The sequence below is a fragment of the Lissotriton vulgaris genome, chromosome 2_1 (genome assembly GCF_964263255.1).
Source record: "Lissotriton vulgaris chromosome 2_1, aLisVul1.2, whole genome shotgun sequence".
In the NCBI taxonomy this organism is placed as follows: domain Eukaryota; kingdom Metazoa; phylum Chordata; class Amphibia; order Caudata; family Salamandridae; genus Lissotriton; species Lissotriton vulgaris.
The window spans coordinates 765,238,965-765,265,194 of record NC_141687.1 but is presented as its reverse complement, the minus strand read 5'-3'; the positions used below and the strand labels follow the sequence as shown (position 1 = coordinate 765,265,194).

Genomic DNA, 26,230 nt, shown 5'->3' with positions numbered 1-26,230 from the left:
CAGCTTTTATTACAGGAGTGCATCTTTGAAATTGCGAGACGTCTCGTGTGGTCTTCTGGTGCTCAGGTTCGTGGTGGTTTCCAATCAGCTTCTGGGTGATCCACTCATCTTCAGTTTCTGAGGTGACTGTGAAAGGCTCAGCATGATGTCGGCAGTCTGTCTTCCTTTGTGGCTCTTGTTTGATTGACGCTCGATCTCCTTCATGAGGGGATGTTGTTCGGGTTCTCTTCCGAGCACCCGCATATGATTTTATTTCTTTTTGTCTTGTCCGGTCGAGGGCAACACTGCCCTCCTGTTCAAAGTCATGTATACCAGACGGTAAGGCGCTATCTGGAGAGACCATCTTGGTTTGGTTCGGGGACTCATTCACTGCCTCTGGTTGTCTCGCCCACTCCCACTCACGTTTGGGACTGATGAACCCTTTGACTGTCTGGGCATGTGCATTTTTCTCTCTCATCTGATGATGATCTGTCTCTGTTGACACGTCTGGCTTTCCTTGCAGAATGACTGGATGATCCTTTCCCATCCGGTGGGTAATGTCCACTATATCTATTTCTTCTGTAGGCCCTTTTTGGTCAGCCTCGCTGACCTCATCAGGGGTGAAGGTATATTATTTATGTCTTGATGTACCCGCAGCTGACATGACAGGTTGTCTTGTGGAGTGATTGAGTATTCAGAGACATTGGTGTGAGATATAGTGCTCTTGATGAGAAGAATGTCCTTTGGTTCTAGGGAGTGTTCAGGTGGTTGACGCCATGGCCGTCATCGGGACCATGACTCGGTCGACTCGAGGGATCGAACAGACGTGCTTTCTAAATCAGAGGAGTCTTTTGTCGATTTTTCTGTGATAACGTTCCTTTGAGTGTGTCTTGAATGGAGGATTTCTGGAATAGGTAGGCCGTGACGAGCTGCTCCTAGAGTCGGAGTTCTCTTTGGGATATTTCTCCGGGTACCTTTCTCGAAGTGACTCCGGTGTCATCTCACTGAAGCGGTTGTTTGATAGCCACATATTTATTTCTTATGTTTGATCCCAGGGTATTTTGTCTCTGCCTCTCACGTGTGATGATGATAGTCTCCTCTCAGTTTCTTCATTGTCTCGGATGTCGTAGATGCGTTTGTCTTCCCATTTCCGGTGTCTGAGTGGATCAGTCCGTCTTATGCGGTTTGCTTCTTCTTCCCGCTTCTCTTGTGCACTGACATATGTGTTACGGGTGTGATCGTGTACCGATTTACAGTGTTGACGTGACTGGTCCAGTCTTCTATAGTTTGCCTTTTTTGCACATTTGTTGGACAGGCTGTCATCTGGTCCATTGGTGCGATCTGTCCCACTTGACACTTCATCTGCTTCAGAGTCGTTTGCACCATATGTTGAATGACTCCTTGAGGTTGTATCAGTGAAGCTGTCGCAGTCCTGGATCATCCCGGTCTTTTGTGTTGTTGACTCAGAGTATTTCATGTCACTTTGTCTCTCCCGTTGTCTTATCTCTGATCTGTCTTCACCCTCCTTGTTTCTGGTTTTGTTTATTTATTGCGCTTTATTCACAGACATGAGAGATGTCTCTTTTCTGGTATCTTTGTGTCTTGCACTCAGGTACAATTATTTTGATATTTATCTTGCTTTGACCCGCTCTCCAACTTCGGCCTACCTGATAATTTCCTTTAGCGACCAATGCCCTCGAAGGATCTTGCGCTTTGTATTAGAACTTGAACAGCCTTCGATCACCCGGAGTCGAACTGCGTCCTCATTTGTAAATGTGTTGAAATGGCAGCATTGTACCAGACTTTGTAACCGGGTGATGAAGTTTGGCAATCATTCTCCTGGTTCCTGCCGTGCTGTGTTGAAGGTGATGCGTTCATGATCCACATCCTCCTTTGCGTTGAAATGGGCGCGTAGCGTTTCTTAAAGTCTTTCATAGGTCTCTGTGTCCTTTTCAGAAAATGTTCTGATTAAGCGTCGGCCCTCATGACCCACCAGCTGGAGGAGTAGTATCAGACATTTTCCATCTCTTCGGTCACCGGTGGCGTCAAGAAAATCATCCAGTGATTCCAGCCACCGGTTCCATTTAGGACCCAAACTCTGAATGTCAGTCTGTGTCACTGGGGGCGGCACTTCAATGCAGGGATTGGACCGTTGTGTTGCTTTTCCCACCGCCCTGATCTGATATGGTCACAGGACTGTTCACTTTGCTACCTGTCTTCTTTGCTGACTCTCTTCGGCCGAGATCCTTGATCTGGTCGTTTCCTTTGAGGTTGGTAAGCTTCGCAACTATCTCGGTATGCTTCTGTGAGTGAGACTTGGATTTCTTGAGTTCAGAATGGCCACCACTCAGCTACACTGTGCGTGACTCGTGGCTCAGCGAACTCCCGATTCCTTTAGAGTTGCATGCTAGCTGCAGGTGGTTTGTGGCTCTTCCGCGATGAGGCATGGCAAATTTGACATCATGTTCGTTCGTCTCTTTCTGGACTAGTGCAGGTTATCCAATCACTTCGTTGATGAGAGAAGGCTTCCGTGATATTCATTTACTCATGCTTCTGGATCATTTATTTACTTATCTTCTGTTACTTTTAATTGTTTATCTTCACATGGTGCTAAACCTTTCCTTTGGTACTTGCCTTTTGCTCGTGCTCGTTACATTCGGGATCTGTATTCGTCCGTGCTTGGTATGTTTGGGTTTGTATTGGTTCGTGCTTGTGGCGTCGTGGATTTGCATTTGCTTGAGTTTGTCGCATTCGAGATTTGTGCGGGGTTGTGCTTGCTTACGTCGAGGCTTGCATTCGCTCAGGCTTGCTTATACTTGAAGCGTGTGTTTGCTTGTGCTTGTTTTCAGTGTATCTCTTGCACTTGCCAGTGCTTGTTGTGTTTATTGACACTTTTGTTCCTTCTACTTCTTGTTGCTTGTATCAGTGCTTGTTTGTATTTGGGCACCTCTCGCATTTGCTCGTGCTTATTTGTGTCCACTTGTTACTTCTATCTACCTCTTGCATTTGTCTGTGCTTGTTTTCTTTTATACTTCTTGCATTTGCGAATGCTTGTTGTACTATTTCTCTTCTTGTCTTTACCAGTGCTTGTTTTTTCTCTTACATTTACCAATGTTTGTTTCATTTCAGGTGCCACTGCTTGTTTTTCACAGTTGCCAATGCTTGTTTATCAAACTGGAGGTTGCCTGACTCCAAAATGATTCAGAAAAGGGGGTGGTGATGAACAGAGTGTCTGAATTAAGCAGACCACTCTTACCCAGTCCAAAGATCAGGGCTTGATCCATCACCGTTATTTATCTCACTGCCCCATCCCAGCTCAGAACCTGGCTCTATGCAAATCAGTCTGTCCCTGGCCCAGTGCATCATGGGAACAGGGCAGACTAAACTACCAAGCCAATTCTTCACCAGAAAGGAGACAAGCTTCCGGGGACCGGTTTCTGGCATTTCAGCCGTCTTCGGCCCGGCTTGCTTGAATCCTGATGGAGCAGTGAGAAAGGGACTCATGTCTGAGTATACCCTGCCACACCTATAGTGGCCAAAATCGATTCAGAAAAGGGGGTGGTGATGAACAGAGTGTCTGAATTAAGCAGACCACTCTTACCCAGTCCAAAGATCAGGGCTTGATCCATCACCGTTATTTATCTCACTGCCCCATCCCAGCTCAGAACCTGGCTCTATGCAAATCAGTCTGTCCCTGGCCCAGTGCATCATGGGAACAGGGCAGACTAAACTACCAAGCCAATTCTTCACCAGAAAGGAGACAGGCTTCCGGGGACCGGTTTCTGGCATTTCAGCCGTCTTCGGCCCGGCTTGCTTGAATCCTGATGGAGCAGTGAGAAAGGGACTCATGTCTGAGTATACCCTGCCACACCTATAGTGGCCAAAAACGATTCAGAAAAGGGGGTGGTGATGAACAGAGTGTCTGAATTAAGCAGACCACTCTTACCCAGTCCAAAGATCAGGGCTTGATCCATCACCGTTATTTATCTCACTGCCCCATCCCAGCTCAGAACCTGGCTCTATGCAAATCAGTCTGTCCCTGGCCCAGTGCATCATGGGAACAGGGCAGACTAAACTACCAAGCCAATTCTTCACCAGAAAGGAGACAAGCTTCCGGGGACCGGTTTCTGGCATTTCAGCCGTCTTCGGCCCGGCTTGCTTGAATCCTGATGGAGCAGTGAGAAAGGGACTCATGTCTGAGTATACCCTGCCACACCTATAGTGGCCAAAAACGATTCAGAAAAGGGGGTGGTGATGAACAGAGTGTCTGAATTAAGCAGACCACTCTTACCCAGTCCAAAGATCAGGGCTTGATCCATCACCGTTATTTATCTCACTGCCCCATCCCAGCTCAGAACCTGGCTCTATGCAAATCAGTCTGTCCCTGGCCCAGTGCATCATGGGAACAGGGCAGACTAAACTACCAAGCCAATTCTTCACCAGAAAGGAGACAAGCTTCCGGGGACCGGTTTCTGGCATTTCAGCCGTCTTCGGCCCGGCTTGCTTGAATCCTGATGGAGCAGTGAGTCCCTTGCTCATTGCACCATCAGGATTCAAGCAAGCCGGGCCGAAGAGGCTGAAATGCCAGAAACCGGTCCCCGGTAGCTTGTTTCCTTCCCAGTGTAAGAATTGGCTTTTGTAGTTTGGTTTGCCCTGTTCCCATCATGCACTGGGACAGGAACAGACTAATTTGCATACAGCCAGGTTCTGAAACTGGGATGGCGCAGTGAGCTAAAAAACGGTGTTGGATCTAGCCCTGATCTCTTGACTGGGTGAGAGTATTCTGTTTAATTCAGAGACTCTGTCCCTCACCACCCCTTGTTGTAAATATTTTTGTCCACCCTAAGCGTGGAAGGGTATACTCAGATGTGAGTCCCTTGCTCATTGCACCATCAGGATTCAAGCAAGCCGGGCCGAAGAGGCTGAAATGCCAGAAACCGGTCCCCGGTAGCTTGTTTCCTTCCCAGTGTAAGAATTGGCTTTTGTAGTTTGGTTTGCCCTGTTCCCATCATGCACTGGGACAGGAACAGACTAATTTGCATACAGCCAGGTTCTGAAACTGGGATGGTGCAGTGAGCTAAAAAACGGTGTTGGATCTAGCCCTGATCTCTTGACTGGGTGAGAGTATTCTGTTTAATTCAGAGACTCTGTCCCTCACCACCCCTTGTTGTAAATATTTTTGTCCACCCTAAGCGTGGAAGGGTATACTCAGATGTGAGTCCCTTGCTCATTGCACCATCAGGATTCAAGCAAGCCGGGCCGAAGAGGCTGAAATGCCAGAAACCGGTCCCCGGTAGCTTGTTTCCTTCCCAGTGTAAGAATTGGCTTTTGTAGTTTGGTTTGCCCTGTTCCCATCATGCACTGGGACAGGAACAGACTAATTTGCATACAGCCAGGTTCTGAAACTGGGATGGTGCAGTGAGCTAAAAAACGGTGTTGGATCTAGCCCTGATCTCTTGACTGGGTGAGAGTATTCTGTTTAATTCAGAGACTCTGTCCCTCACCACCCCTTGTTGTAAATATTTTTGTCCACCCTAAGCGTGGAAGGGTATACTCAGATGTGAGTCCCTTGCTCATTGCACCATCAGGATTCAAGCAAGCCGGGCCGAAGAGGCTGAAATGCCAGAAACCGGTCCCCGGTAGCTTGTTTCCTTCCCAGTGTAAGAATTGGCTTTTGTAGTTTGGTTTGCCCTGTTCCCATCATGCACTGGGACAGGAACAGACTAATTTGCATACAGCCAGGTTCTGAAACTGGGATGGTGCAGTGAGCTAAAAAACGGTGTTGGATCTAGCCCTGATCTCTTGACTGGGTGAGAGTATTCTGTTTAATTCAGAGACTCTGTCCCTCACCACCCCTTGTTGTAAATATTTTTGTCCACCCTAAGCGTGGAAGGGTATACTCAGATGTGAGTCCCTTGCTCATTGCACCATCAGGATTCAAGCAAGCCGGGCCGAAGAGGCTGAAATGCCAGAAACCGGTCCCCGGTAGCTTGTTTCCTTCCCAGTGTAAGAATTGGCTTTTGTAGTTTGGTTTGCCCTGTTCCCATCATGCACTGGGACAGGAACAGACTAATTTGCATACAGCCAGGTTCTGAAACTGGGATGGTGCAGTGAGCTAAAAAACGGTGTTGGATCTAGCCCTGATCTCTTGACTGGGTGAGAGTATTCTGTTTAATTCAGAGACTCTGTCCCTCACCACCCCTTGTTGTAAATATTTTTGTCCACCCTAAGCGTGGAAGGGTATACTCAGATGTGAGTCCCTTGCTCATTGCACCATCAGGATTCAAGCAAGCCGGGCCGAAGAGGCTGAAATGCCAGAAACCGGTCCCCGGTAGCTTGTTTCCTTCCCAGTGTAAGAATTGGCTTTTGTAGTTTGGTTTGCCCTGTTCCCATCATGCACTGGGACAGGAACAGACTAATTTGCATACAGCCAGGTTCTGAAACTGGGATGGTGCAGTGAGCTAAAAAACGGTGTTGGATCTAGCCCTGATCTCTTGACTGGGTGAGAGTATTCTGTTTAATTCAGAGACTCTGTCCCTCACCACCCCTTGTTGTAAATAGTTTTGTCCACCCTAAGCGTGGAAGGGTATACTCAGATGTGAGTCCCTTGCTCATTGCACCATCAGGATTCAAGCAAGCCGGGCCGAAGAGGCTGAAATGCCAGAAACCGGTCCCCGGTAGCTTGTTTCCTTCCCAGTGTAAGAATTGGCTTTTGTAGTTTGGTTTGCCCTGTTCCCATCATGCACTGGGACAGGAACAGACTAATTTGCATACAGCCAGGTTCTGAAACTGGGATGGTGCAGTGAGCTAAAAAACGGTGTTGGATCTAGCCCTGATCTCTTGACTGGGTGAGAGTATTCTGTTTAATTCAGAGACTCTGTCCCTCACCACCCCTTGTTGTAAATATTTTTGTCCACCCTAAGCGTGGAAGGGTATACTCAGATGTGAGTCCCTTGCTCATTGCACCATCAGGATTCAAGCAAGCCGGGCCGAAGAGGCTGAAATGCCAGAAACCGGTCCCCGGTAGCTTGTTTCCTTCCCAGTGTAAGAATTGGCTTTTGTAGTTTGGTTTGCCCTGTTCCCATCATGCACTGGGACAGGAACAGACTAATTTGCATACAGCCAGGTTCTGAAACTGGGATGGTGCAGTGAGCTAAAAAACGGTGTTGGATCTAGCCCTGATCTCTTGACTGGGTGAGAATATTCTGTTTAATTCAGAGACTCTGTCCCTCACCACCCCTTGTTGTAAATATTTTTGTCCACCCTAAGCGCGGAAGGGTATACTCAGATGTGAGTCCCTTGCTCATTGCACCATCAGGATTCAAGCAAGCCGGGCCGAAGAGGCTGAAATGCCAGAAACCGGTCCCCGGTAGCTTGTTTCCTTCCCAGTGTAAGAATTGGCTTTTGTAGTTTGGTTTGCCCTGTTCCCATCATGCACTGGGACAGGAACAGACTAATTTGCATACAGCCAGGTTCTGAAACTGGGATGGTGCAGTGAGCTAAAAAACGGTGTTGGATCTAGCCCTGATCTCTTGACTGGGTGAGAGTATTCTGTTTAATTCAGAGACTCTGTCCCTCACCACCCCTTGTTGTAAATATTTTTGTCCACCCTAAGCGTGGAAGGGTATACTCAGATGTGAGTCCCTTGCTCATTGCACCATCAGGATTCAAGCAAGCCGGGCCGAAGAAGCTGAAATGCCAGAAACCGGTCCCCGGTAGCTTGTTTCCTTCCCAGTGTAAGAATTGGCTTTTGTAGTTTGGTTTGCCCTGTTCCCATCATGCACTGGGACAGGAACAGACTAATTTGCATACAGCCAGGTTCTGAAACTGGGATGGTGCAGTGAGCTAAAAAACGGTGTTGGATCTAGCCCTGATCTCTTGACTGGGTGAGAGTATTCTGTTTAATTCAGAGACTCTGTCCCTCACCACCCCTTGTTGTAAATATTTTTGACTCCAAAATGGCCGCTTCTAGGCCTCGATAGAGGATTGGTGGGGACAGCCTGACTCCAAAATGGCCGCCGTACTTGAAATCTCGTTTCCCACGAGATTTTGGCTCCCTCCACTGCACTTCAGTCATCGGCCGGTTCTAGACACTCACCGGGCAAATGACTCACGCGGGGTGCTGGGGCCTTCACTCTCCACCGCTTCCTTTCACGCAGGATCTCCTTCGCACCGGTAGGACCAGGGTGGGCTCCCGACGTCGCTACCTCTCCCGCAATTAGTCACGCATCTGGGGTGAGCACCCGATGCTGGCACTCTGCAGCGCTTCCTCCGCTGGATCACCTCAGCGCTCGACCGCGCTTCGCTTGCTGGGCTTTGACGACTGGCTGATTACGTTGCAAAATGTGGCGCTTTCACCTCACCGCTGGCCTCTTCCTTTTTGGTGGCGGTTTTCTTCCAGGCACACGTGTCGCGACTTCTTCAGTGTGCTGCTTGGTACAGGTACTTGTCTCCAGGGGTTCAGGGTGGCGGGCTTCACCATCCCACCCTCGTCGCCAGCTGTAGCATCGTGCTACCAATGATGACGCTACACAGAATTATATGTTCACGAGCTCTTTATTAGGCTTCCTCTAGGTTCCCCGTCCCTACTCCAACTGCTCTGAGTTCCTACCCCCAACTCCTCCCGTTCCGGTTCTTACCCCTAGCTCCACCCCAAACACTAGACTGCATCACAATATTACAGGCGCAGCTTATGTACATTGGACAGCAATACTGTATTCGTCGTCAGCGGCTAGAGTTCGAGTAGGTAAGGTTATATCTTCCTCCTATCTGGTTGGACGGGGCACCAGACAGGGCTGCCTGCTGTCCCCGTTGTTGTTTTCCCTCGCAATAGAGCCGTTGGAGGCACGTGCCAGAATGGGGAGGGAATATAGTGGTCTCCAGCTTCGAGGTCATAAACACTATATTTCGCTTTATGCGGATGACCTCCTGATGTTTTTGGGGGATGCAGAGGAGGCCCTGTTGGGGGCACGCTCCCTCTTAGCCCGCTTCGGGGATATATTGGGACTACGGGTTAACTGGGCTAAGATCTGCGTTTTCCCGGTGACTGCCACATGTAACCCGCCTATATTACCGCCTGATTTGGTGTGGAAACCGAGGTGCCTGCCCTATTTGGGTACACAGGTATATCATGGTCAGGGGGAACTTCTCGAGGGCAATATTGGCAGAGCGTTGAGGGGTCTGAGAGGCAGCATGAAGTTTTGGGCTACCTTACCATTGTCGGTGGCAGGTCGTGTGGTGCTTTTGAAGATGGTCGTGCTTCCCCGCTTATTATACTTCTTCTGAACTCTGCCGATACGGGTGCCAGTTGCTTTCTTTTGACGCCTTCGATCCGAGGTGAGCAGTTTCATTTGGGGTGCGGGATGGCGTAGGGTCGCGCTAGATACTCTGATGCGCCCGAGAGCTGAGGGTGGCCTTGCAGCCCCTGATTTTGAATTGTACTATTTGGCAGCGCAGTTTCAATTTCTTACTCAGGCGGTGGCACTGGAATTTCGAGGACCGGTACCGGGTGTGTCGAGGCATGTATTGTCTTTTGTGATCCTGCAGCAACGACTGAGGGTTGGTGATTTATCTATGGTGGAGAGCACTTTGAGGCATTGCTTGAAACGGCTCCACAAAAGAATCGGGGTGCAGCGTCCTTACGCGCCTGAGATCCCGCTGGGCATGTGTACAGCATTGCCACACAGCGGAGATTGGTCTGTTCTGGCGGAATGGGAGGACCTAGGTTTACAGATGGTGGGAGACCACTATGCGGATGGAATATTGTTGCCCTTTGGTACGTTGCAAGATATCTTTGGGCTCCCGCGTGGTCATTACCTGATGCATGCGGCGTTGATCGCGGCCATACAGAAGCATTTGGGTGCTGGCCTCTCTGAACCGTCGACGAGCGAAGCGTGTCAGTATGTGGTGATCGGGCTTGGTAAGTGCAATATCACTGTCATGTCCTCCTGCAAACCTTTGCATAGTTCCCTTAGACACCATATGTGCAACATTTTACTTTTCTAGCAGGACACAAATTTGTAAATGCTCAGCATTTCCGTGCCTATAAAACTTGGGCGCTTCTATATATGTCTTCATACACCTAGAAGTACTCCCTGCATTTTTCTGCTTCATGTTTGCTTTAATCTTTGCTACAGTCTCTGATTGATCTTTTACTTCTGTCCTCAATGCACTCGCACATATATTAGAAGTTTAAGTCTTGCGTACAATTGCCAGTATATCATCCAAACATGCATCCCCATTAATCCACAGCCATTCTTCAGTTGCAGGATTTGACACATGCATAACCAGCTGATCACAGATTAAATCCTCTAGCAATCCATTAAACGCATAGTCTATCGCTAACTTTCTTAATTCGCTCATGTAGTCATCAATGGACACAGACTTCAGTTGTTTCCTTTGGAAAAACGAGACCCTTGTTATCCCAATGCAAACTTTTGCAAATTACACAACACAACAATGAAAGCATTCCTATTCTCAACCCTCCCCTCGCAAGATTTGTTCATTCTGTAATACGTTTTTAGTATCTGTGATCATAAAGCATGTAACAAAACATATATTTTGTTTTTGCTCTAGAGACATTCTACCATCCAAATTTACAGTTTGAATATAAATCTGGAAATTCTCTTTCCATTTGCTCTATCTCAACCCTGGTTCCGATCCTGCCGTCTAAAACGCTTGTGGTGGACTTCATGAAAAGGTCTGCTGGTTCACTGTAGTAACATTCCAGTACACACAGTAAAATAAATGTATAGAATGTGGAAATGTTCAGTGTGAAGCAATATACAGAAACACACTATCCATTCTTCACCACAAATATTGATGTACCTTTCTACAGAGCCATGTGTGATCATCCAAGTAACGTGTAGGCTCAATGCACTTGAAAGCAGGAATAGTAAATTCAAACACTTCCTGAAAAAAAAAAACTGGCAGTGATGAAAACAATGTTTAATTATCCACAGTGTTTGCAACTTGTGTGAACCGATTTGACAACTAGCACCGTAAATGCCAAAATGCTGTACTGCTTCCTCCTTCAAGCCGATCTTCATATAGAAATAGAAACGCTAAACTGCTAACGTCCTTGAAAGGACAAAAACTTGTAAACTTTGTCCTCCAAAATGACCGCCAGGCACGTAACGACAGTATTGAGCTAACGTTGTTTGCCGCCAAATTTAAAATTGCCCTGCACAACGGGTGTGATTACATGCCCAGCCGCTCCTCACTGCTTCAGTCTTGCTCATGTGCTCCCCTGCATTTGAAACAGCAACGGATCATCCTTACTCCCCCCACTGGCTCAAAGCATAAGCCACGACACACGACCACAGCCTTAAGGTACCATATATAGTAAGAACAATAGTTACTTACCTGTAATCTGTGGTTCTCCAGTATTGGTGTCTTTCATAGATTCACATGCCTGAATCATTCCCCGTCGTCGGAGTGGGAGTCCACGGTACATAAAAAAGCAGTAAAATATACCATTTGTACATAACAAATAACAGTATACCCAACCAGGAAGTAAAGTAGCCCCAGCTACAGCATATAAAACTTCCACATTAGTGACTATCCAAGTCATTATGTATAGACCAAACTGCAGCCAATCAGGCCACAGCTCCCACTAGAATGCTCTCCCCAGAGACCCAGGCTCTCAGATTTTGTAGCACCGGAGTGTACCAGAGTAAAAGTATAGATATAAATAGCCTGAGTGAGACTCTGAGGGGAGGTGGGTGGGTGCATGTGAATCTATGAAAGACACCAATACTGGAGAACCACAGATTACAGGTAAGTAACTATTGTTCTTCTCCAGTATTAGGGGTGTCTTTCATAGATTCACATGCCTGAATCAGAGTAGTTAGCAGTAATACAATGCATAGCTCTTGGACACCAAGGTACACTGTTTCTATTCAAGAATATAAAGAAAAGCAATATCATAATAGGCGTCAAAAGAGCAAGAGGAGGTGGGAGAAAATAGCAGAGGCTCACCTTATTGAAAAAGATTACGCAGGACTGCTCTTCCCACCGAGGCATCGGTATCGCTTGAAGAATCCAGACAGTAATGCCTCGTGAATGTGTGCCTGCTGGACCATGTTGCAGCTCTGCAGATTTGCAGGAGAGGCACCCCAGCAAACAAAGCAGTTGAAGAAGAGACTGCTCTTGTAGAATGAGCTCTGGGCAAGGTCTGTAAGGGTTTACCTGCTTGTAGATGGCAGAGCCCTATCGCTGAAGAGACCCACCTAGCGATTGTCTGTTTTGTCACTGCACAGCCTTGTCTCGGTCTGCCATGCGCAACAAATAGCTGATCGGTTTTTCTGATGGCAGCTGTCCTTGAAAGATAAAACTTAAGACATCGTTTGACTAACGAATGTAAAGTCCGTTCAGCTGGAGTCTGCGGATTTGGAAAGAACGTCTTAAGTATTACTGGCTCATTCAAATGAAAATCCGATGGTACTTTGGGCATGTACTTCGGGTTGGTGCGCAGTATCACAGAGTCATTTGTAAATTGTAAGAAGGGTGGTTTAGAAGTGAACGCCTGCATGTCACTAACCCGTCTGGTTGATGTTAACGCCAGCAGTAATGCGACTTTCCAAGTAATGAACTTCAGATCAACTTTATGAATCGGCTCAAACGGATGGCGCATGAGTTGAGCTAGTACTATATTCAAATGCCAGGAAGGAGGTGGCCGACGTACTGGTGGAAACATACGAAATAAACCCTTAAAGAATTGCTGGATTATTCTTGAGGAGTATAGCGAATTTGTACCATCTTGACGGTATCGGGATATAGCCGCTAGAAACACCTTAAGTGTTGAGTGTGCCAATCCAGATTTAGCTAAGTGTAAAAAGAAGGGCAAAATCCTGTCCGGTTCAGCATACATGGGATGTAGATTCATAGTTTTGCACCAAGCACAAAAACGTTTCCATTTAAGCTTGTAAGTTCTGTTCGTTGAAGGTGCTCTAGCATTGGCCAGGACCTCTTGACAGTCTTGTGGAATGTTCAAGTGTGCAAACTCATGGTGTTGAGGAGCCAAGCTGATAATTTCAGAGAATGAGGGTCCGGATGATATATCCTGCCTTCTTGAAGTGTCAGAAGATCCGGAATTAGAGGCAGTTGAATTGGTTCGCATTCTGAGAGGAGTAGGAGCTGTGTGAACCAATACTGTCGGGGCCACCGTGGAGCGATTAAAATCAGTCGACACGGTTGCCTTCTCATTTTCTTGACGACCTTGGGAATTAGTGGAATTGGAGGGAAGGCGTAGGCAAATAGCCGTTCCCAGTTCATTGACAGAGCGTCCCCGCAAGATTCTCTTTGGGGACTCCAGCTCGCAAAATGAGCACATTTCTTGTTGTGGTAGGTCGCGAAAAGATCTAGATCGGGGTGACCCCATCTCTGGAAGATTCGATCCAGTGCTGGTTGATGCAGTACCCATTCGTGAGTGCTGCTCTTGGATCTGCTCAGGGAATCTGCTAGCACATTGGCTACTCCTGGAACATGTACTGCTGTTAAGTTGATGTTGTGATCCAGAGCCCAATTCCAGATCTCCTGAGCCTGCTGGGACAACCGGGCTGATCTTGTGCCCCCCTGTTTGTTCAGGTAATGCATGCTCGTCGTGTTGTCTGTGCGGATTAACACAGACGAGTTTTCCAGTGTCGTCTGAAAAGATTTGAGGGCGAGGAAAATGGCCCGTAATTCCAACAAATTGATGTGCCATTTCTTTTGCTGTCTGTCCCACTTGCCACTGATCGTCATCCCTTGAAGGTGAGCGCCCCAACCTTCTAGCGAGGCATCCGTGGTCACGATGTAACTGGGGACTTCTGCGAGGAAAGCACAGCCCATCTGCAGGTTGCGTTCTTGACTCCACCACAGGATTGCATTCTTCATTCGAGGCGTTAAGACGATGACATCCTCGAAAGAACCTGACACCTGCACCCATTGGTGACTGAGTTCCTCCTGTAAGGGCCTCATCCTCAGACGACAGTTCGGAGTGAGGAGGATGCACGATGAGATCATTCCTAGGAAAGATTTGAATCTCCGAACTGAAACGCACTCTCTTCTGAGGAGTGCAATTGCCATCTTCTGAATCTTCTGTTGCCTTTCGTTTGAAATGAAGACGTGAGCGAGCTTGGAATCCAGCGTTGCTCCTAGGAAAGACTTCCTTTGCGATGGTAACAGATCCGATTTTTTGTAGTTTATTGAGAAACCTAGACTTTGAAGTAGGCAAAGGCATTTTTGGACATGTTTGCTTGCCGTGGCGTAGGAATTGGCCTTGATAAGGCAGTCGCCCAGATATGGGTATATCTGAATACCCTGTAACCGTAAGTGGGCCGCTACAGGTGCCAACACTTTTGTGAATACCCTCGGGGCTGAGCGTAGCCCAAAGGGAAGGACCTTGAACTGGAAATCCCTGCCAGCCACTCTGAACCTTAGGAACTTCCTGTGCCTGGGGAAGATGGGTACGTGGAAGTAAGCATCCTGAAGGTCGAGTGTTGCCATGTGGTCCCCTTCCGTCAGAAACTGGAGGATCTCTTGGAGTGACAACATTCTGAACGTTAACTTTTCGATATATTTGTTGAGGGCACGCAAATCGAGGATGGGGCGCCATTCCCCCGATTTTTTGCGTATCAAGAAAAAACGAGAGTAAAATCCTTTTTCTCTCTGATGTTGAGGTACTTTCTCGATTGCCCCTTTTCGAATCATTGCATTGCTTTGGATGAACAGCTCTCTGAGATGTGCTGGGGGCGGTCCTTTTGGGGGTGAATTTGGAGGGGTTTTTATAAATTCCAAAATGTGGCCCTTGGAAACCACATCCAAGACCCATCTGTCTGTGGTAATTTTTGACCATTGTGAGCAATGTAGGGATATTCTTCCTCCAATTTGTTTCTGGCTGGGGCAAGGTGGTGGCAGGATGCGTTTCTCACTTCTTGTTAGCGTTGTCTCTGCCCCGATATGTTGTTTTTCCCCAGGGCTGTGAATAATTATTTCGTTTTTGGCCGTAAGGTTGTTGTTTATAAGGCTGGTACCTTTGGTTGCTTTGGTTGTTTGTATATGGGCGTTGCTGGTAATATCCTCCTCTATTTGAGAAGTTACCCCTTCCTTTAGCACCACGAAAGGAAGATTTACGGTACTGCAGAGTACCTAATGACCGTGCAGTTTCCGTATCTTTTTTAATGGCTTGCAAAGCTTCGTCCACATGTGAGCCAAAGAGAAACTCGCCATCATAAGCCATATTAAGTACCTTGGCTTGTACCTCTTGTCTAAGGATGTAGATTTCAACCACCCCTCTCTTCTAAGTACTGCAGCTCCCGCCAATTGCCTGAATCCTGTGGCAGCCACGTCCACTACCTCATCGATGATTTCCGACGAAGCACACTCCCCTTCTTGCAAAATTTTCGTGGCCTCGGAGCGGTCCGGTTCAGGCAGTTTCTGAATGTACGGCGATATGTCGGACCACATTTGCCTATCATACCTGCCGAGAATCGCCAAAGAATTAGCAGCTCTAACTGTGGTCGCTGCAATAGTAGATACCTTTTTGCCAATGGTATCGAGTCACCTCCCGTCCCTCTCCGTAGGAGTCGAGATCTGAGATGACGGGTTCCTTGCTCTCTTCTGAGCTGCTTGCCCAATAACTGAGTCCGTCTTTACCTGACCGATCAGGCAAGCAGGTGAAGAGGCGGGCGCCCTATATTTCTTATCTACTCGCGGTAATACCGCAGGCGAAGAATTTGGCGTGGCCATGATCTTGAGACCTTCTTTCCAAATAAAGTCTATAATAGGAATAGACCAACTTTGCCTCTGAGACAGACTCTTAAAATCGTACAGAAAACAATCATCCTGTTTAGCCTCCATGGAAATGAGAAACCTCTTAGTAGCCTTGTCCATAATCCTATGGAAATTCGCAATATCCACCGGTGGTGACTCAGCCTTTGGTTGTTCATCAGGGGAAGGTGTGTCCGCTTGATAATCTTCATACTCCGACGAGTCCGATTTATCCAATTCCCCTTCTTCATGAGTTTCCTCATCAGTATTGTCATCCTCCTGTTGGTGGTAGGAGACCGGTGTTGAAGGCCGGGTATGTTCTGCCCCTTCCGTCATCGTAGCTCATGAAGTTTGAGTTACCTGAAGCTGTGGAGAAGCGATTCGAGAGTCACCTGACTCCGAAGGCGGGAAACGGCGATAATAATTGCTCAACATATACTGCAAATTTTGGAAAAGTTCCGTTGGCATTTGCATCCCTGGCGCTGGTGTATTCACCAATGTAGGCGCTTGTATCTGCTGTTCCTCATCCTCCTGATCCTTTACCCGTATAAGTAAGTCAGATGGGCTCTCAGCTGCTTGAAATAGCTCATCACCAGATCCCTCTTCCTCAGAATCTAAGAGCCTGTCAGGCATTTTTAGTGGCGACATAGATGTGGACTGTGATGAACGTTTTTGCAATAGAGCCGCAGTTGTGGCTGGAGATGGAAGTGGTATGGCAGTGCTCCTTGCTGACCATACCTGAAGATCTGTGCAAGACGACAGCTTTGGTGTTGTTGGATTCTCTTGTTCTATGGTTAAATCCGAGTCTTGTGGTGTTTTCTTCGTCGTCGAGGATAATAGCTCCGTCGACGTCAGAGGCTGTTTGATTTTCGTCGACGTGGCAGATTTCGTCGTCGACGAGGGAACCGTCGACGGGGTTACCTTCCTCGTCGACGGGGCCGTCGACAAGACAATCTTCTTCGTCGACGAGGCCGTCGACGGGGTCTCCTTCGCCGTCGATGAGATCGTCGACGGCAGCTTCGTCGACGACGATGTCGACGTCGACAAGGTCTTCTCGTCGACGGTAAGGCTGCCGTCGAAGCCAGGGGTTTTGTCGACGCTGGTTTCATTTTCGTCGACGTCTGATCGTCGACGAGAGGTGTGACAATCTTCGTCGACGAGATGGGACGAATTTGGACATGAACATAAGTTGGAGACGAGGCTGAGGACATCACCATAGACGGTTTTGGTGAGTAGAAAGTCATAGTAGAAGTCATCGCAGAGGCTGCCTGACTGGAAATCGGCAGAGCAGTTGGTGCCTTAGTCACAGGTCTCTGAGGAGACACTAAAGACGCAGTCTTTTTAGAGTCTGTAGGCTTCACAGATTTCTCAGAGGATTTCTTACTTTTAGAAGTAGAAGGCTCACCAGCATCTGAAGCGAGCTGGGCCTGCTTCGCCACCTTAGCTTTAGGAGTAAGCACCTTACTCTCAGCCATCCTCTTTCTTGATCCCATAGAAGACCCTGAGGCAAAACTTCCTACCTCAGAAAGTGGCGCATCTTTATCCTTAATTCGCTGAAGCCACAGCAGCAGGCGAGCCTCTCTATCCCTGAGGGTCTTAGGAGGAAAAGTGCGACAGATCTTGCACTCCTTAGCCTGATGATCAGGGTACAAGCAGTAGATGCAGCGAGTATGCGGATCCTCCTTAAACAGCCTTGCTTTTCCGCAAGAGTCACAGGCCCTGAACAGGGACTTTGATTTAGACATGTTTAAAGCAAATCCTTCACAAGTAGAGAAAGAACTGAGCAGAGCTCAGAGGGACTCCCTATCACACGACGTGCGGTAAAAAATCTGAGAGCCTGGGTCTCTGGGGAGAGCATTCTGGTGGGAGCTGTGGCCTGATTGGCTGCAGTTTGGTCTATACATAATGACTTGGGTAGTCACTAATGTGGAAGTTTTATATGCTGTAGCTGGGGTTACTTTACTTCCTGGTTGGGTATACTGTTATTTGTTATGTACAAATGGTATATTTTACTGCTTTTTTATGTACCATGGACTCCCACTCCGACGGGGAATGATTCAGGCATGTGAATCTATGAAAGACACCCCTAATACTGGAGAAGTTACACTCACTGTTTCGCCTGCGGCACCTGAAATAAATGCTCAGTGTCGCTGCAAGACTTCTCTGCTGGCTCCCTTCCTCTGCAATGTTATCCCAACTCATCGCCGCCTTTGCTAAGAAAGATCCGACCAAACAGGTTGAAGTTATGCAGGTTTATTCATTATTAAGGAGCAAGCAGGTACAGACCGGTATGACCTTACGCAGGTCCCATTGCAACCGTCCCTGTACAATCCTCCCCACATCATCCCACAATCTATTCTGTTATAGAGTATTATAACCATGACATAATGACCTAACACGCCTTGTACTCCTCGGTTACAGAGTACCACCACTAGTCCTTCCGCACAAGAAAATGCTATGTGGGTGACTGAACGGACAACCTTTCAGAATTGCCCTCACTGCTATCCCCTGACCTCAATAAGACCTCCTGACCTTTGTGCCTCCCCTGCTGATCCTAGAAGACCCTCCGGTATCTAAGGGATTACCTCTGGTCACACAGGAAGGATGTATCAGCAGGACACCTTGCACATCTTCAGTGAAGAGTCCCTTGATGCAGAAGAGCAGGAGGAGGATAGCTCGTCTGGTCGCCAGACCACCCAACTGGCACACAGTCTGGAGCTATTGTGATCTAGTGAGTCTGAGCACCAGAAGATGGAGGACATTAAACTTGTGTTGTAGACTGGCCCACCTCTCATAAAGACCACGCGCAGGGGCCATGAGTACACCTGAGACCCATATCACCAAGGTCAGGCCCCACAAGAAGTCCCAAGATGAGGTAGAGCACTGCTTTCGTAGGGAGTCTGGCATCAAGCCCCAAGCACAAACATCGAGTACAGGCAAGGTAAGTGCCCAAGCTGCCTTCAGAATCTAGTCAGCAATGCCAAAAGTTTTCAGAGGCGGGCATGCATCCACCCAAAGTGCATTCTCCCCTATCCTGTTCCATTCAGAAAATCCAAATCCAACTCCAAAGGCTCCATTGACGCTAGTACACCAGACCCTGTTAATGCTGAAACCTTCCTTGATACCAAAACGGATGTATGTCGTTACAACGCATACTTTTACTCCGCGTACCATTACAACGCGGTTTTTACAACGCATACCGCTACAACGCATAGCGCTTTGGGGTGCTGGATAGTGGTAAGTATAATTTACTATTCTAACTCCAGTCCCCGTGGACCCTAGGGAAGGTGTTGGATAGTAAATTAAACTTACCTCTTATCCTAGAGCGCCCCCCAGCGCAATGCGTTGTAACGGTATGCGTTGTAATGCCCGCGTTGTAGTGGTAGTGCGGAGTAAAAAATGCGTTGTAACAGGTGAATACCTACCAAAACCCTCCTTGACTCCAAAGCAGACCTCAAGACATTTAGATGCCTTACAATGAGTACCTTCCACCCCCATCCTGGAGAGGCTTCAACAAAAACTGGGTGCCTGACAAAAGTGCCTGTTTATCACCCGGTCATAGAGGAAATCACAGCGAAATCGCCTCCACCACTGCTTCCTGAACCTCTTCCTTCAAAGAAGAGACTTTCCTTAGAGGGGGAAGCTTCTTTAAGGCTTTTCTTCAGAGCAGGCACCGAAGAAACACAAGGACAGAACCACTTGTCATCTTGCTCTGCCACACAGCCCACGTCCAACACAACTACAACTTCCTCTTCCCCTACCACCAGTCACCCGAACGGTCCCCTATTTTCTAATCAGACCCAGGTATCCCCTTGGGCCCTTTTAATCTTTATGACCAGCTGTCGGGACCAGACCCCATGGACGATCCCTGGATTGACTACAACGTGAAAGGTCTGTGTCCTGTCACAAGGCACTCCATTGTTGAAAATAAAAAAAATTCTTCTCCAAGTGACCCAACATATATCAAGGGGCAGGTTCCACCCAACTGCCTGGTGGTGCACGCCACCCTCAAGTGTGCCAATGTCCAGGCCACTGGCAATGCTTCTTCTCCAGACAAAAAGAGCAAGAAGTTAGACGCAGTGAGCGAGAGAGCTGGAGTGGTAGCTCATTGGTGGATAACCAATTTGTTGGCACTGCTGTCATGCTAAGATGGAGCACAGTGAGATAGCAGCAGGAAGGCTACTGCTAGCAAGCTGGGAGAGGGTACAGTAGAGCAGAAGTCTTCAAACTGGGAGGCGCACTCCCCTGTAGGTCCGTGGCAGCATTTCCAGGGGGGGGGCAAATGCCTCAGTAAGTGCTTGTAAAGGAAGATGGCCTGTAAGGGACTTTGTTTGGTTTTCCTTTTCCAGTCAGTTTTGAATTACCTGAAACTTGAAGTGCATAAAAAAGTAAGGGAACTGTGATCCTGAGCCCTGTGGGGGCAGGATCAAATACACAGCTAAAAACAACAAATTATTCTATAAGTATTTTGTTCTAGTTTCACCTTCACACAACTGCATTAAAAAAAATTCATACACCTTAAGTATAAAATAACTGCACCTTTCACCAACTTCAGTACCACCGACGGAGGGACATGTCTGTCTTGCAGCAGGAAGTATGGACCCTTAAGGCCAAAGGGACCATGGCGATGGTCCTGGCCTTGGAAGTAGGAACTGGGTGTCACTCCAGCTACTTCCATGTGCATAAGGACGGAGGCTTTGTCCTTATTTAGATCTTCGCTCTCTCAATCCGTTCCTGCGGACACACAAAATGTCATGTCTGTCCTAGATCCTGGACAGTGGATTTGGACCTACAGGGCGTGCATTTTTAGATCTGTCCTGAAGGCCCACAGGCACTACCTGCGGTTCACAGTGGGTCAGGAGCATTTTCATTTTGCAGTGCTCCCTTTTGACATCACCGGTGCCCTTCGGTTGTTCACAAAAGTGATGGTCGCAGCACACCTTTGGAGCTCTGAGGTAGCATTCTTCCCTTACCTCGATGACTACCTGTTGAATATGGGCTCGCCCCAGGCAGTTTTCCACCACCTCCAGTTAACGTCGAAATTACTCAGAACGTTTGGGTCCACCATCATTGTTCCAAAGTGACACCTGACTTCTTCGCAGATACTCCTGTTCATCTGAGCCATTCGGTTTACAGCACTTTCATGCGTTACCCTCGAAGTGGAAGTCCAGGACATTTGGGCTTTGATCCCAATGTTTCAAACTCTGTCCTAGATCTCAATGTGGATGACACTGATTCTTCTGAGTTAGTTGGCCTCCTGTATCCTGCTAGTCAAATATACCAGATGGCACATGCAGGCTCTGCAGTGGGACCTGAAATCACAGTGGGCATAGCATCAGGAGAAATTATGAGACTGCAAAAGATCTGAAGTGGTGGCTACTGAACTGCAATTGGGTTAGTGGCCGACCCCACTTCCTATCCCCCAGATTTGACAGTTGTGACATGCACAATTTTCTTTTCCATGTGACGAGTTTTATTCCACCGTTTTTTTCCAGTTTTTACTGTTCCTCCATTAAAAGCTCTGTTAAATCACTGTACAAGTTCTTGCTATTTTTTGATTGTTCCACTGCTCGCAGGTCAAGTCAAACTTAGTAGAGTTAAAGGGAAGAACTTTTAATGTGTCCCTTTTCACAAAAAAACAATTCATCTCAATGTATTTCCAGTCCAGCTTCTTATTAGCAGATCAATGGCATACTGCCTTGTCTGACTTCCGTGCTCTGACAAATCTATTCACTCTGGGGACTGCTCAGGATCTTAATGCGGTAGTAACTTATGCCAGATATCTGTCCTAATAGTGCACATTTAGAGCCTCTGACAGCTCGTATGTGCTAGATAGCCAATGAAAAGTGTGTATGTTCCCAGGGACCGTTATATAGACATGGTTAATTGCTTTATGTTCGTATACAGGTTGAATTCTGCTCTAGTATGCAAAAACCTTTACTAAATTTCTAATGCTACTTTTACGTTCTTCCACAGCTGTCTGTTAAGGTTTTGTGCCAAACTACAACCACTTTTTCAGAGTATAGCTTAGCCCATCATTAATGCTAGTACGAAAAATACTGAACTGCATACCTTCTGTTGTTAAATACATTTTTGTAAATTGCATCACCAATGTACTAGTTTGTCATTGGTCTGGTGAAATTTGATTTCCCATATGACTTTCAAATATAAGACGTTCATACTATGTTACTCTGCTTTATATAACCGCCTAATGGACAGGATGCCACTCTTGTACCTTTGCCACCTGACCCTCTGTGATAGCCCATGGTTACAAACTATTGTAAAAGTAGTGCCTTCTGGTAACAAGAAATACAAATCTGAATTCTGAGGGGGTGCTTACAAATGTATGTCCTTTCATGACAAAGGACCGAAGCCTAGACTTGAAGGAGCATTTCTGAGTTAAAGTAACTATAGTACAGCAAATCTTTTCCTCTGTAATTGTTCTAATTGCAACGAGCTACATACCTTTGCTAACTTTGAAGGTTATATTTTCTTTTTCAGTATGTTAAAAAGAAAGCAGAAGAGTGGAAAGTGAAGATGGAGGTAATAGCAGGTAAGAAATTGTATGTCTAAGTACATATTGATCTAAAATGTGAAAATTTACTGAAATGAAGCTGAACCTAAGAGACTGAGGGGGTCATTTAGAGTGAGGCGGAGCGGGAGCATCAATGCAAATTCAGCGATACTCCCACCCTGCAAGAAAACTTATGGTTCCCGTGACCCATTCCTGGAGGTGGTGGAAGGAAGGGAGCACAGTTTACTACAATGGAAACCTTTAACTTTGCACCTGCCCACCACAAGGCTGGCAGGTCACAGTGGTGGCCACCATGGAACCACAAGGCATGGCGGTTCCAGCAAGGTAAATTGCTTAGAGAGAAACATTTCTTGTGCTTTAATTCTATTGATTGCTTTGTTTCTTCAATAACTAAAAATGTTTTGCTGAGCAGGCAAAACAAAGGCCCAGTAGGCTACCTCTTCAGCATTCGGAGCAACCGCCACACCAGTGGTTGCTCTAATGGGTCAATAATCTAACAGAAATGCAGGGAATTCTAAATGCAGCCAGCGGGCCTCCACCAGGGGAACACCAAAATCTGGCGGGATCATGGGCCTCCCAATAGGGTATATATGACCATGAGAGTTTGCAAAGAAGCCATCATGTGAACTGCTAAAATCGATGCTTTGGTTGAATGGAAAAGGGCTATCTTGGTGGACTTGTAGATTGTCTTGTAACTCTCAGGACTATGCAATATTATTTTAAACTGTACACCAAACAGCTCATCAGAATACTACAAATCAACCCGAGCTCAGCAATTTCAAACTCCTGATAACCCCACTTTCAAGACGCTACGCCCGACCTTCCTGAACAGTCGTATCTCCTTCCACCAACATCCAGACGCCTCCGCTCTGCAGGACTTCTGATCACATACATCTCAGGGACACAGAGGCCACATCAGGAAGATGGGTGTCCTCTTACATCACTCCTGAAGTGTGAAATGACACTCCCACTTCACATCAGATCCTCTTTGTAAGAAATGGGGGTTACCCAAATCTCCAAGGGGTTAGCATGGCATCAAGCGGGCAGGCCAAACTTCGAGGACATGTGAAGCATTCACGCAGTACCCACAGACGACACACCAGGCACACTACAAAAGAGACGCAACTCCACCTTTGGTTGGAAAAGAAGAAATTTAGTGATATCTCCAACCTGTAAGTTAAAAGGAAAAATACACTGGTAATCACTTCAAGGCGCCAACTGGCACCCAAGCCAAGTATTTCAGTGGGGGATTATTTACATGGGACAAAAAGGGTTGAGTCCATAGCTGAAATATCAAAAGGTTAGCATTTGGCACGTAACATCAGTGACACCTATATAAGGGAAAAATGCACTTGGCGTATTCGCCCATTAAACATGCAACCAAACATTAGGGATAAGAACCCAAAATAGCTGGCATTGGCAACTCCTGCAAAAAGAATAGGAATCACCTGGCATTAACATTAGGCAGGAACACCTGTAATAAAACATCAGGTTTCTTCCCCCCTCCACCTAGGGAACTACGCATCAGGCAGGGCCTACTCAGGCCTTCATCCTTGGGAGGTTGGCTGAAATTGTAAATTGCATATTAGCGTAATTACACCTCGTGCGTGACAATGCCAACCCAACCCCTGTAAGGGGAAAAACATCATATAATAATAGACAGGAGCACCTGTAATGAAACACAGCAAGGTTTCCTCTATCATAAACCTAGGGGTACCAAAGCATACAAACTCCCAGCATGTATAAACAACAGAATACCTGGACCTCAATAACTTTAGTGTAGGCATAACATTAGCATCCTCACATTAGCAGGGTAATCAGCCTACAATACAACTAGGCACAGAAGTGCACCACACCTTTAGTATTTGCGAGTACCAGGCTTCGGGCAACCTTTCTTTAAACCAGGACATCCACTTCCTCATGACAGGATACACATTCCCCTAATCAAGAAGAACATGTCCTTGGGCACTAACTCATGGGTGGATAGAAGGTGAACCCGGGCGTATGACCACTAAGCCTAACTCAGAGCATCTAATCTGAAGACATGCCCATTCCGTCCCAGTTCAAAGGGGAGGGGGGGGGGCCAGTTCCTTCTCTCCAGGCCCTTACAGTTTCGCTTAGTCCCACCACAGGGTTAGTCCGGGCCACCACCATGGCGTCTGGGGCCAACGGGGCCCAACTACAACTGTCCAAACTAAGGGGAGGGGGGGCGAGCACCGACCCTGTGCCCCGTTGCCCTCTTCACCCCACTCCCACACAGTTTGCCCAAGGCCCCACTCACCGGGCTCCTGATGCCTCTCCGGCGTCAGTAGGGCTCTGGCTTCTCTTCCTCTGAGGCTCCTCTACGAAATGGCAGAGCTCCACCGGCACTCCAGGGCCCTGCAGCGTCACCTCCCCGCTCCCCTCCGGGCTTCGCCACACCATCCCCTGTCTCGTGTTCCTTGGGGGCTCACTACTTCAATGCCGGCCCCTCTTCTGAGGGGGGGGGGGCGATCAGGGGGAGGCCTGCGCAGCTCTGGCGCTCTTCTCGTGCCTCCCTGCTGTCCTCCCTCACTCACTCTGGTGTTGTGGGGCTCACTTCTCCTCCACGTCACCCGGGTCCCGCTCCCAGGGGTCCGGGGCTCCACTAGTCAGCAGGGCTGGTCGTCGCAAAGGGACGGGCACCGACAGCGTGCCTCAGTGCCCCTTCCTCACTCACAGCGGCCTCTGCGGGCTCTGACCGGCGCTTCCCTTGCTTCACCCGGGCCCCTCCTACCTCATGGGGACCCGGGGCTCCAAGATTGGCTGTAGGGCTCGCCTCCCAACGGGAGCCCTGCAGATGCGGGCAGCTCTCTAGGGGCCTCCGTACCTCGAGGCCCCTCCTCACCGGTTCTCCCGCGATGACCTCGATGGTTTCACCCGGGTTCCCTCTTCCTCACGGGAACCCGAGGCTTTGCGGCGGCTTCCGCAGGCTTTAGAGGCCTCTTCCTGCTGCCCGGTGGGGCAGCCAATCCGTGCGCGGCCCTTCAGGGGTGCGGCTGCGAGGGCCAATGGCTGCGCGACAAGGGCGGGGGCGCGACCAATGACGCGGTCGGGCGCCCCCGTCACGTGGGCAGGTCGAGGCTGGCTTCCCGGGCCTGGCGCGGCCCCTTCTTCACTTTGGCGACCCTCTCCTCACTCCGGGGGCCGCCGGCGCTATTCCCACAGCGGGGGTCTCCTCACCGGCTAGCGCGAAGCGGCGCTAGCACTCCCCAGGCTGCGGCGGTGATTTCGGCATTAACATGGGGTAGGCTCCCTCTTATTAATTAATTACTCACGCATAGGCGCGTCAACACGCGGCGCTATTCTCCTCAGAAAGAGGGTGCTTTTCACGGAGCACAGCTCCTCCTTCGGCCCCCTCAGCTTCCAGGGCCAACAGCACTCCGGGGGCCACACCAGCCCCAGCGCTTCTCCACACAGCGCTATGCAGGCAGTCCCTCACAGCGTCAGAGCTTCCACAGGGGGCCACAACTTCACAAGAGGGGGGGGAGACAGTCCCACTCCTCACCTCCTGGGCGCTTCTCCCGCGCAGCGCTGGCGTGGTTCCTGGGTCAAACAGCGTCAGTGACCTGGATAGGGACCCTCCTTTGTCAGGGGCCTGGGGGGGGGGGGACAGTAGAAGGGGGGAAGTTCTAGGGGTGCAGGGCCCAGCTCACAGGCCCATGTGGTGGTAGCACCTCGCAGCAGGTCCCCTCTCTTTCTTGTCCCCAGCGCTGACTGACTCTCTGGTGACACTTCTCCCTATTTATACCCTCCTCCCAGGCAGTGCCAGGACCTTCTAGAATGTTGGCACATCTAGCCTAAACTGGTTCTAGGGGAGGGGGTGAGCACCCTGGGTGCCAGGCTTTCCCTCCAAAAGCTAGGGGTAGCTGGGTAATATTAACTAGACCGCCAACCTAACGCAGTCAGGTGGCACTACCCAGGGCCATGGCATCCATTTTAAGTCTC

At 48.4% G+C, this 26,230-nt stretch overlaps 1 protein-coding gene across 9 annotated transcripts in view; it reads left to right on the top strand.

Moving 5' to 3' along the window:
• METTL5 (methyltransferase 5, N6-adenosine) overlaps positions 1-26,230 on the top strand; it is a 167,616-nt gene that overhangs the window by 109,109 nt on the left and 32,277 nt on the right. For all 9 annotated transcript variants that reach the window (XM_086956090.1, XM_086956091.1, XM_086956096.1 and 6 more), the window contains one exon: positions 22,231-22,282. In XM_086956090.1, the coding sequence (XP_086812216.1) occupies positions 22,231-22,282 (52 nt within the window). The remainder of the gene's footprint in view (positions 1-22,230; positions 22,283-26,230) is intronic.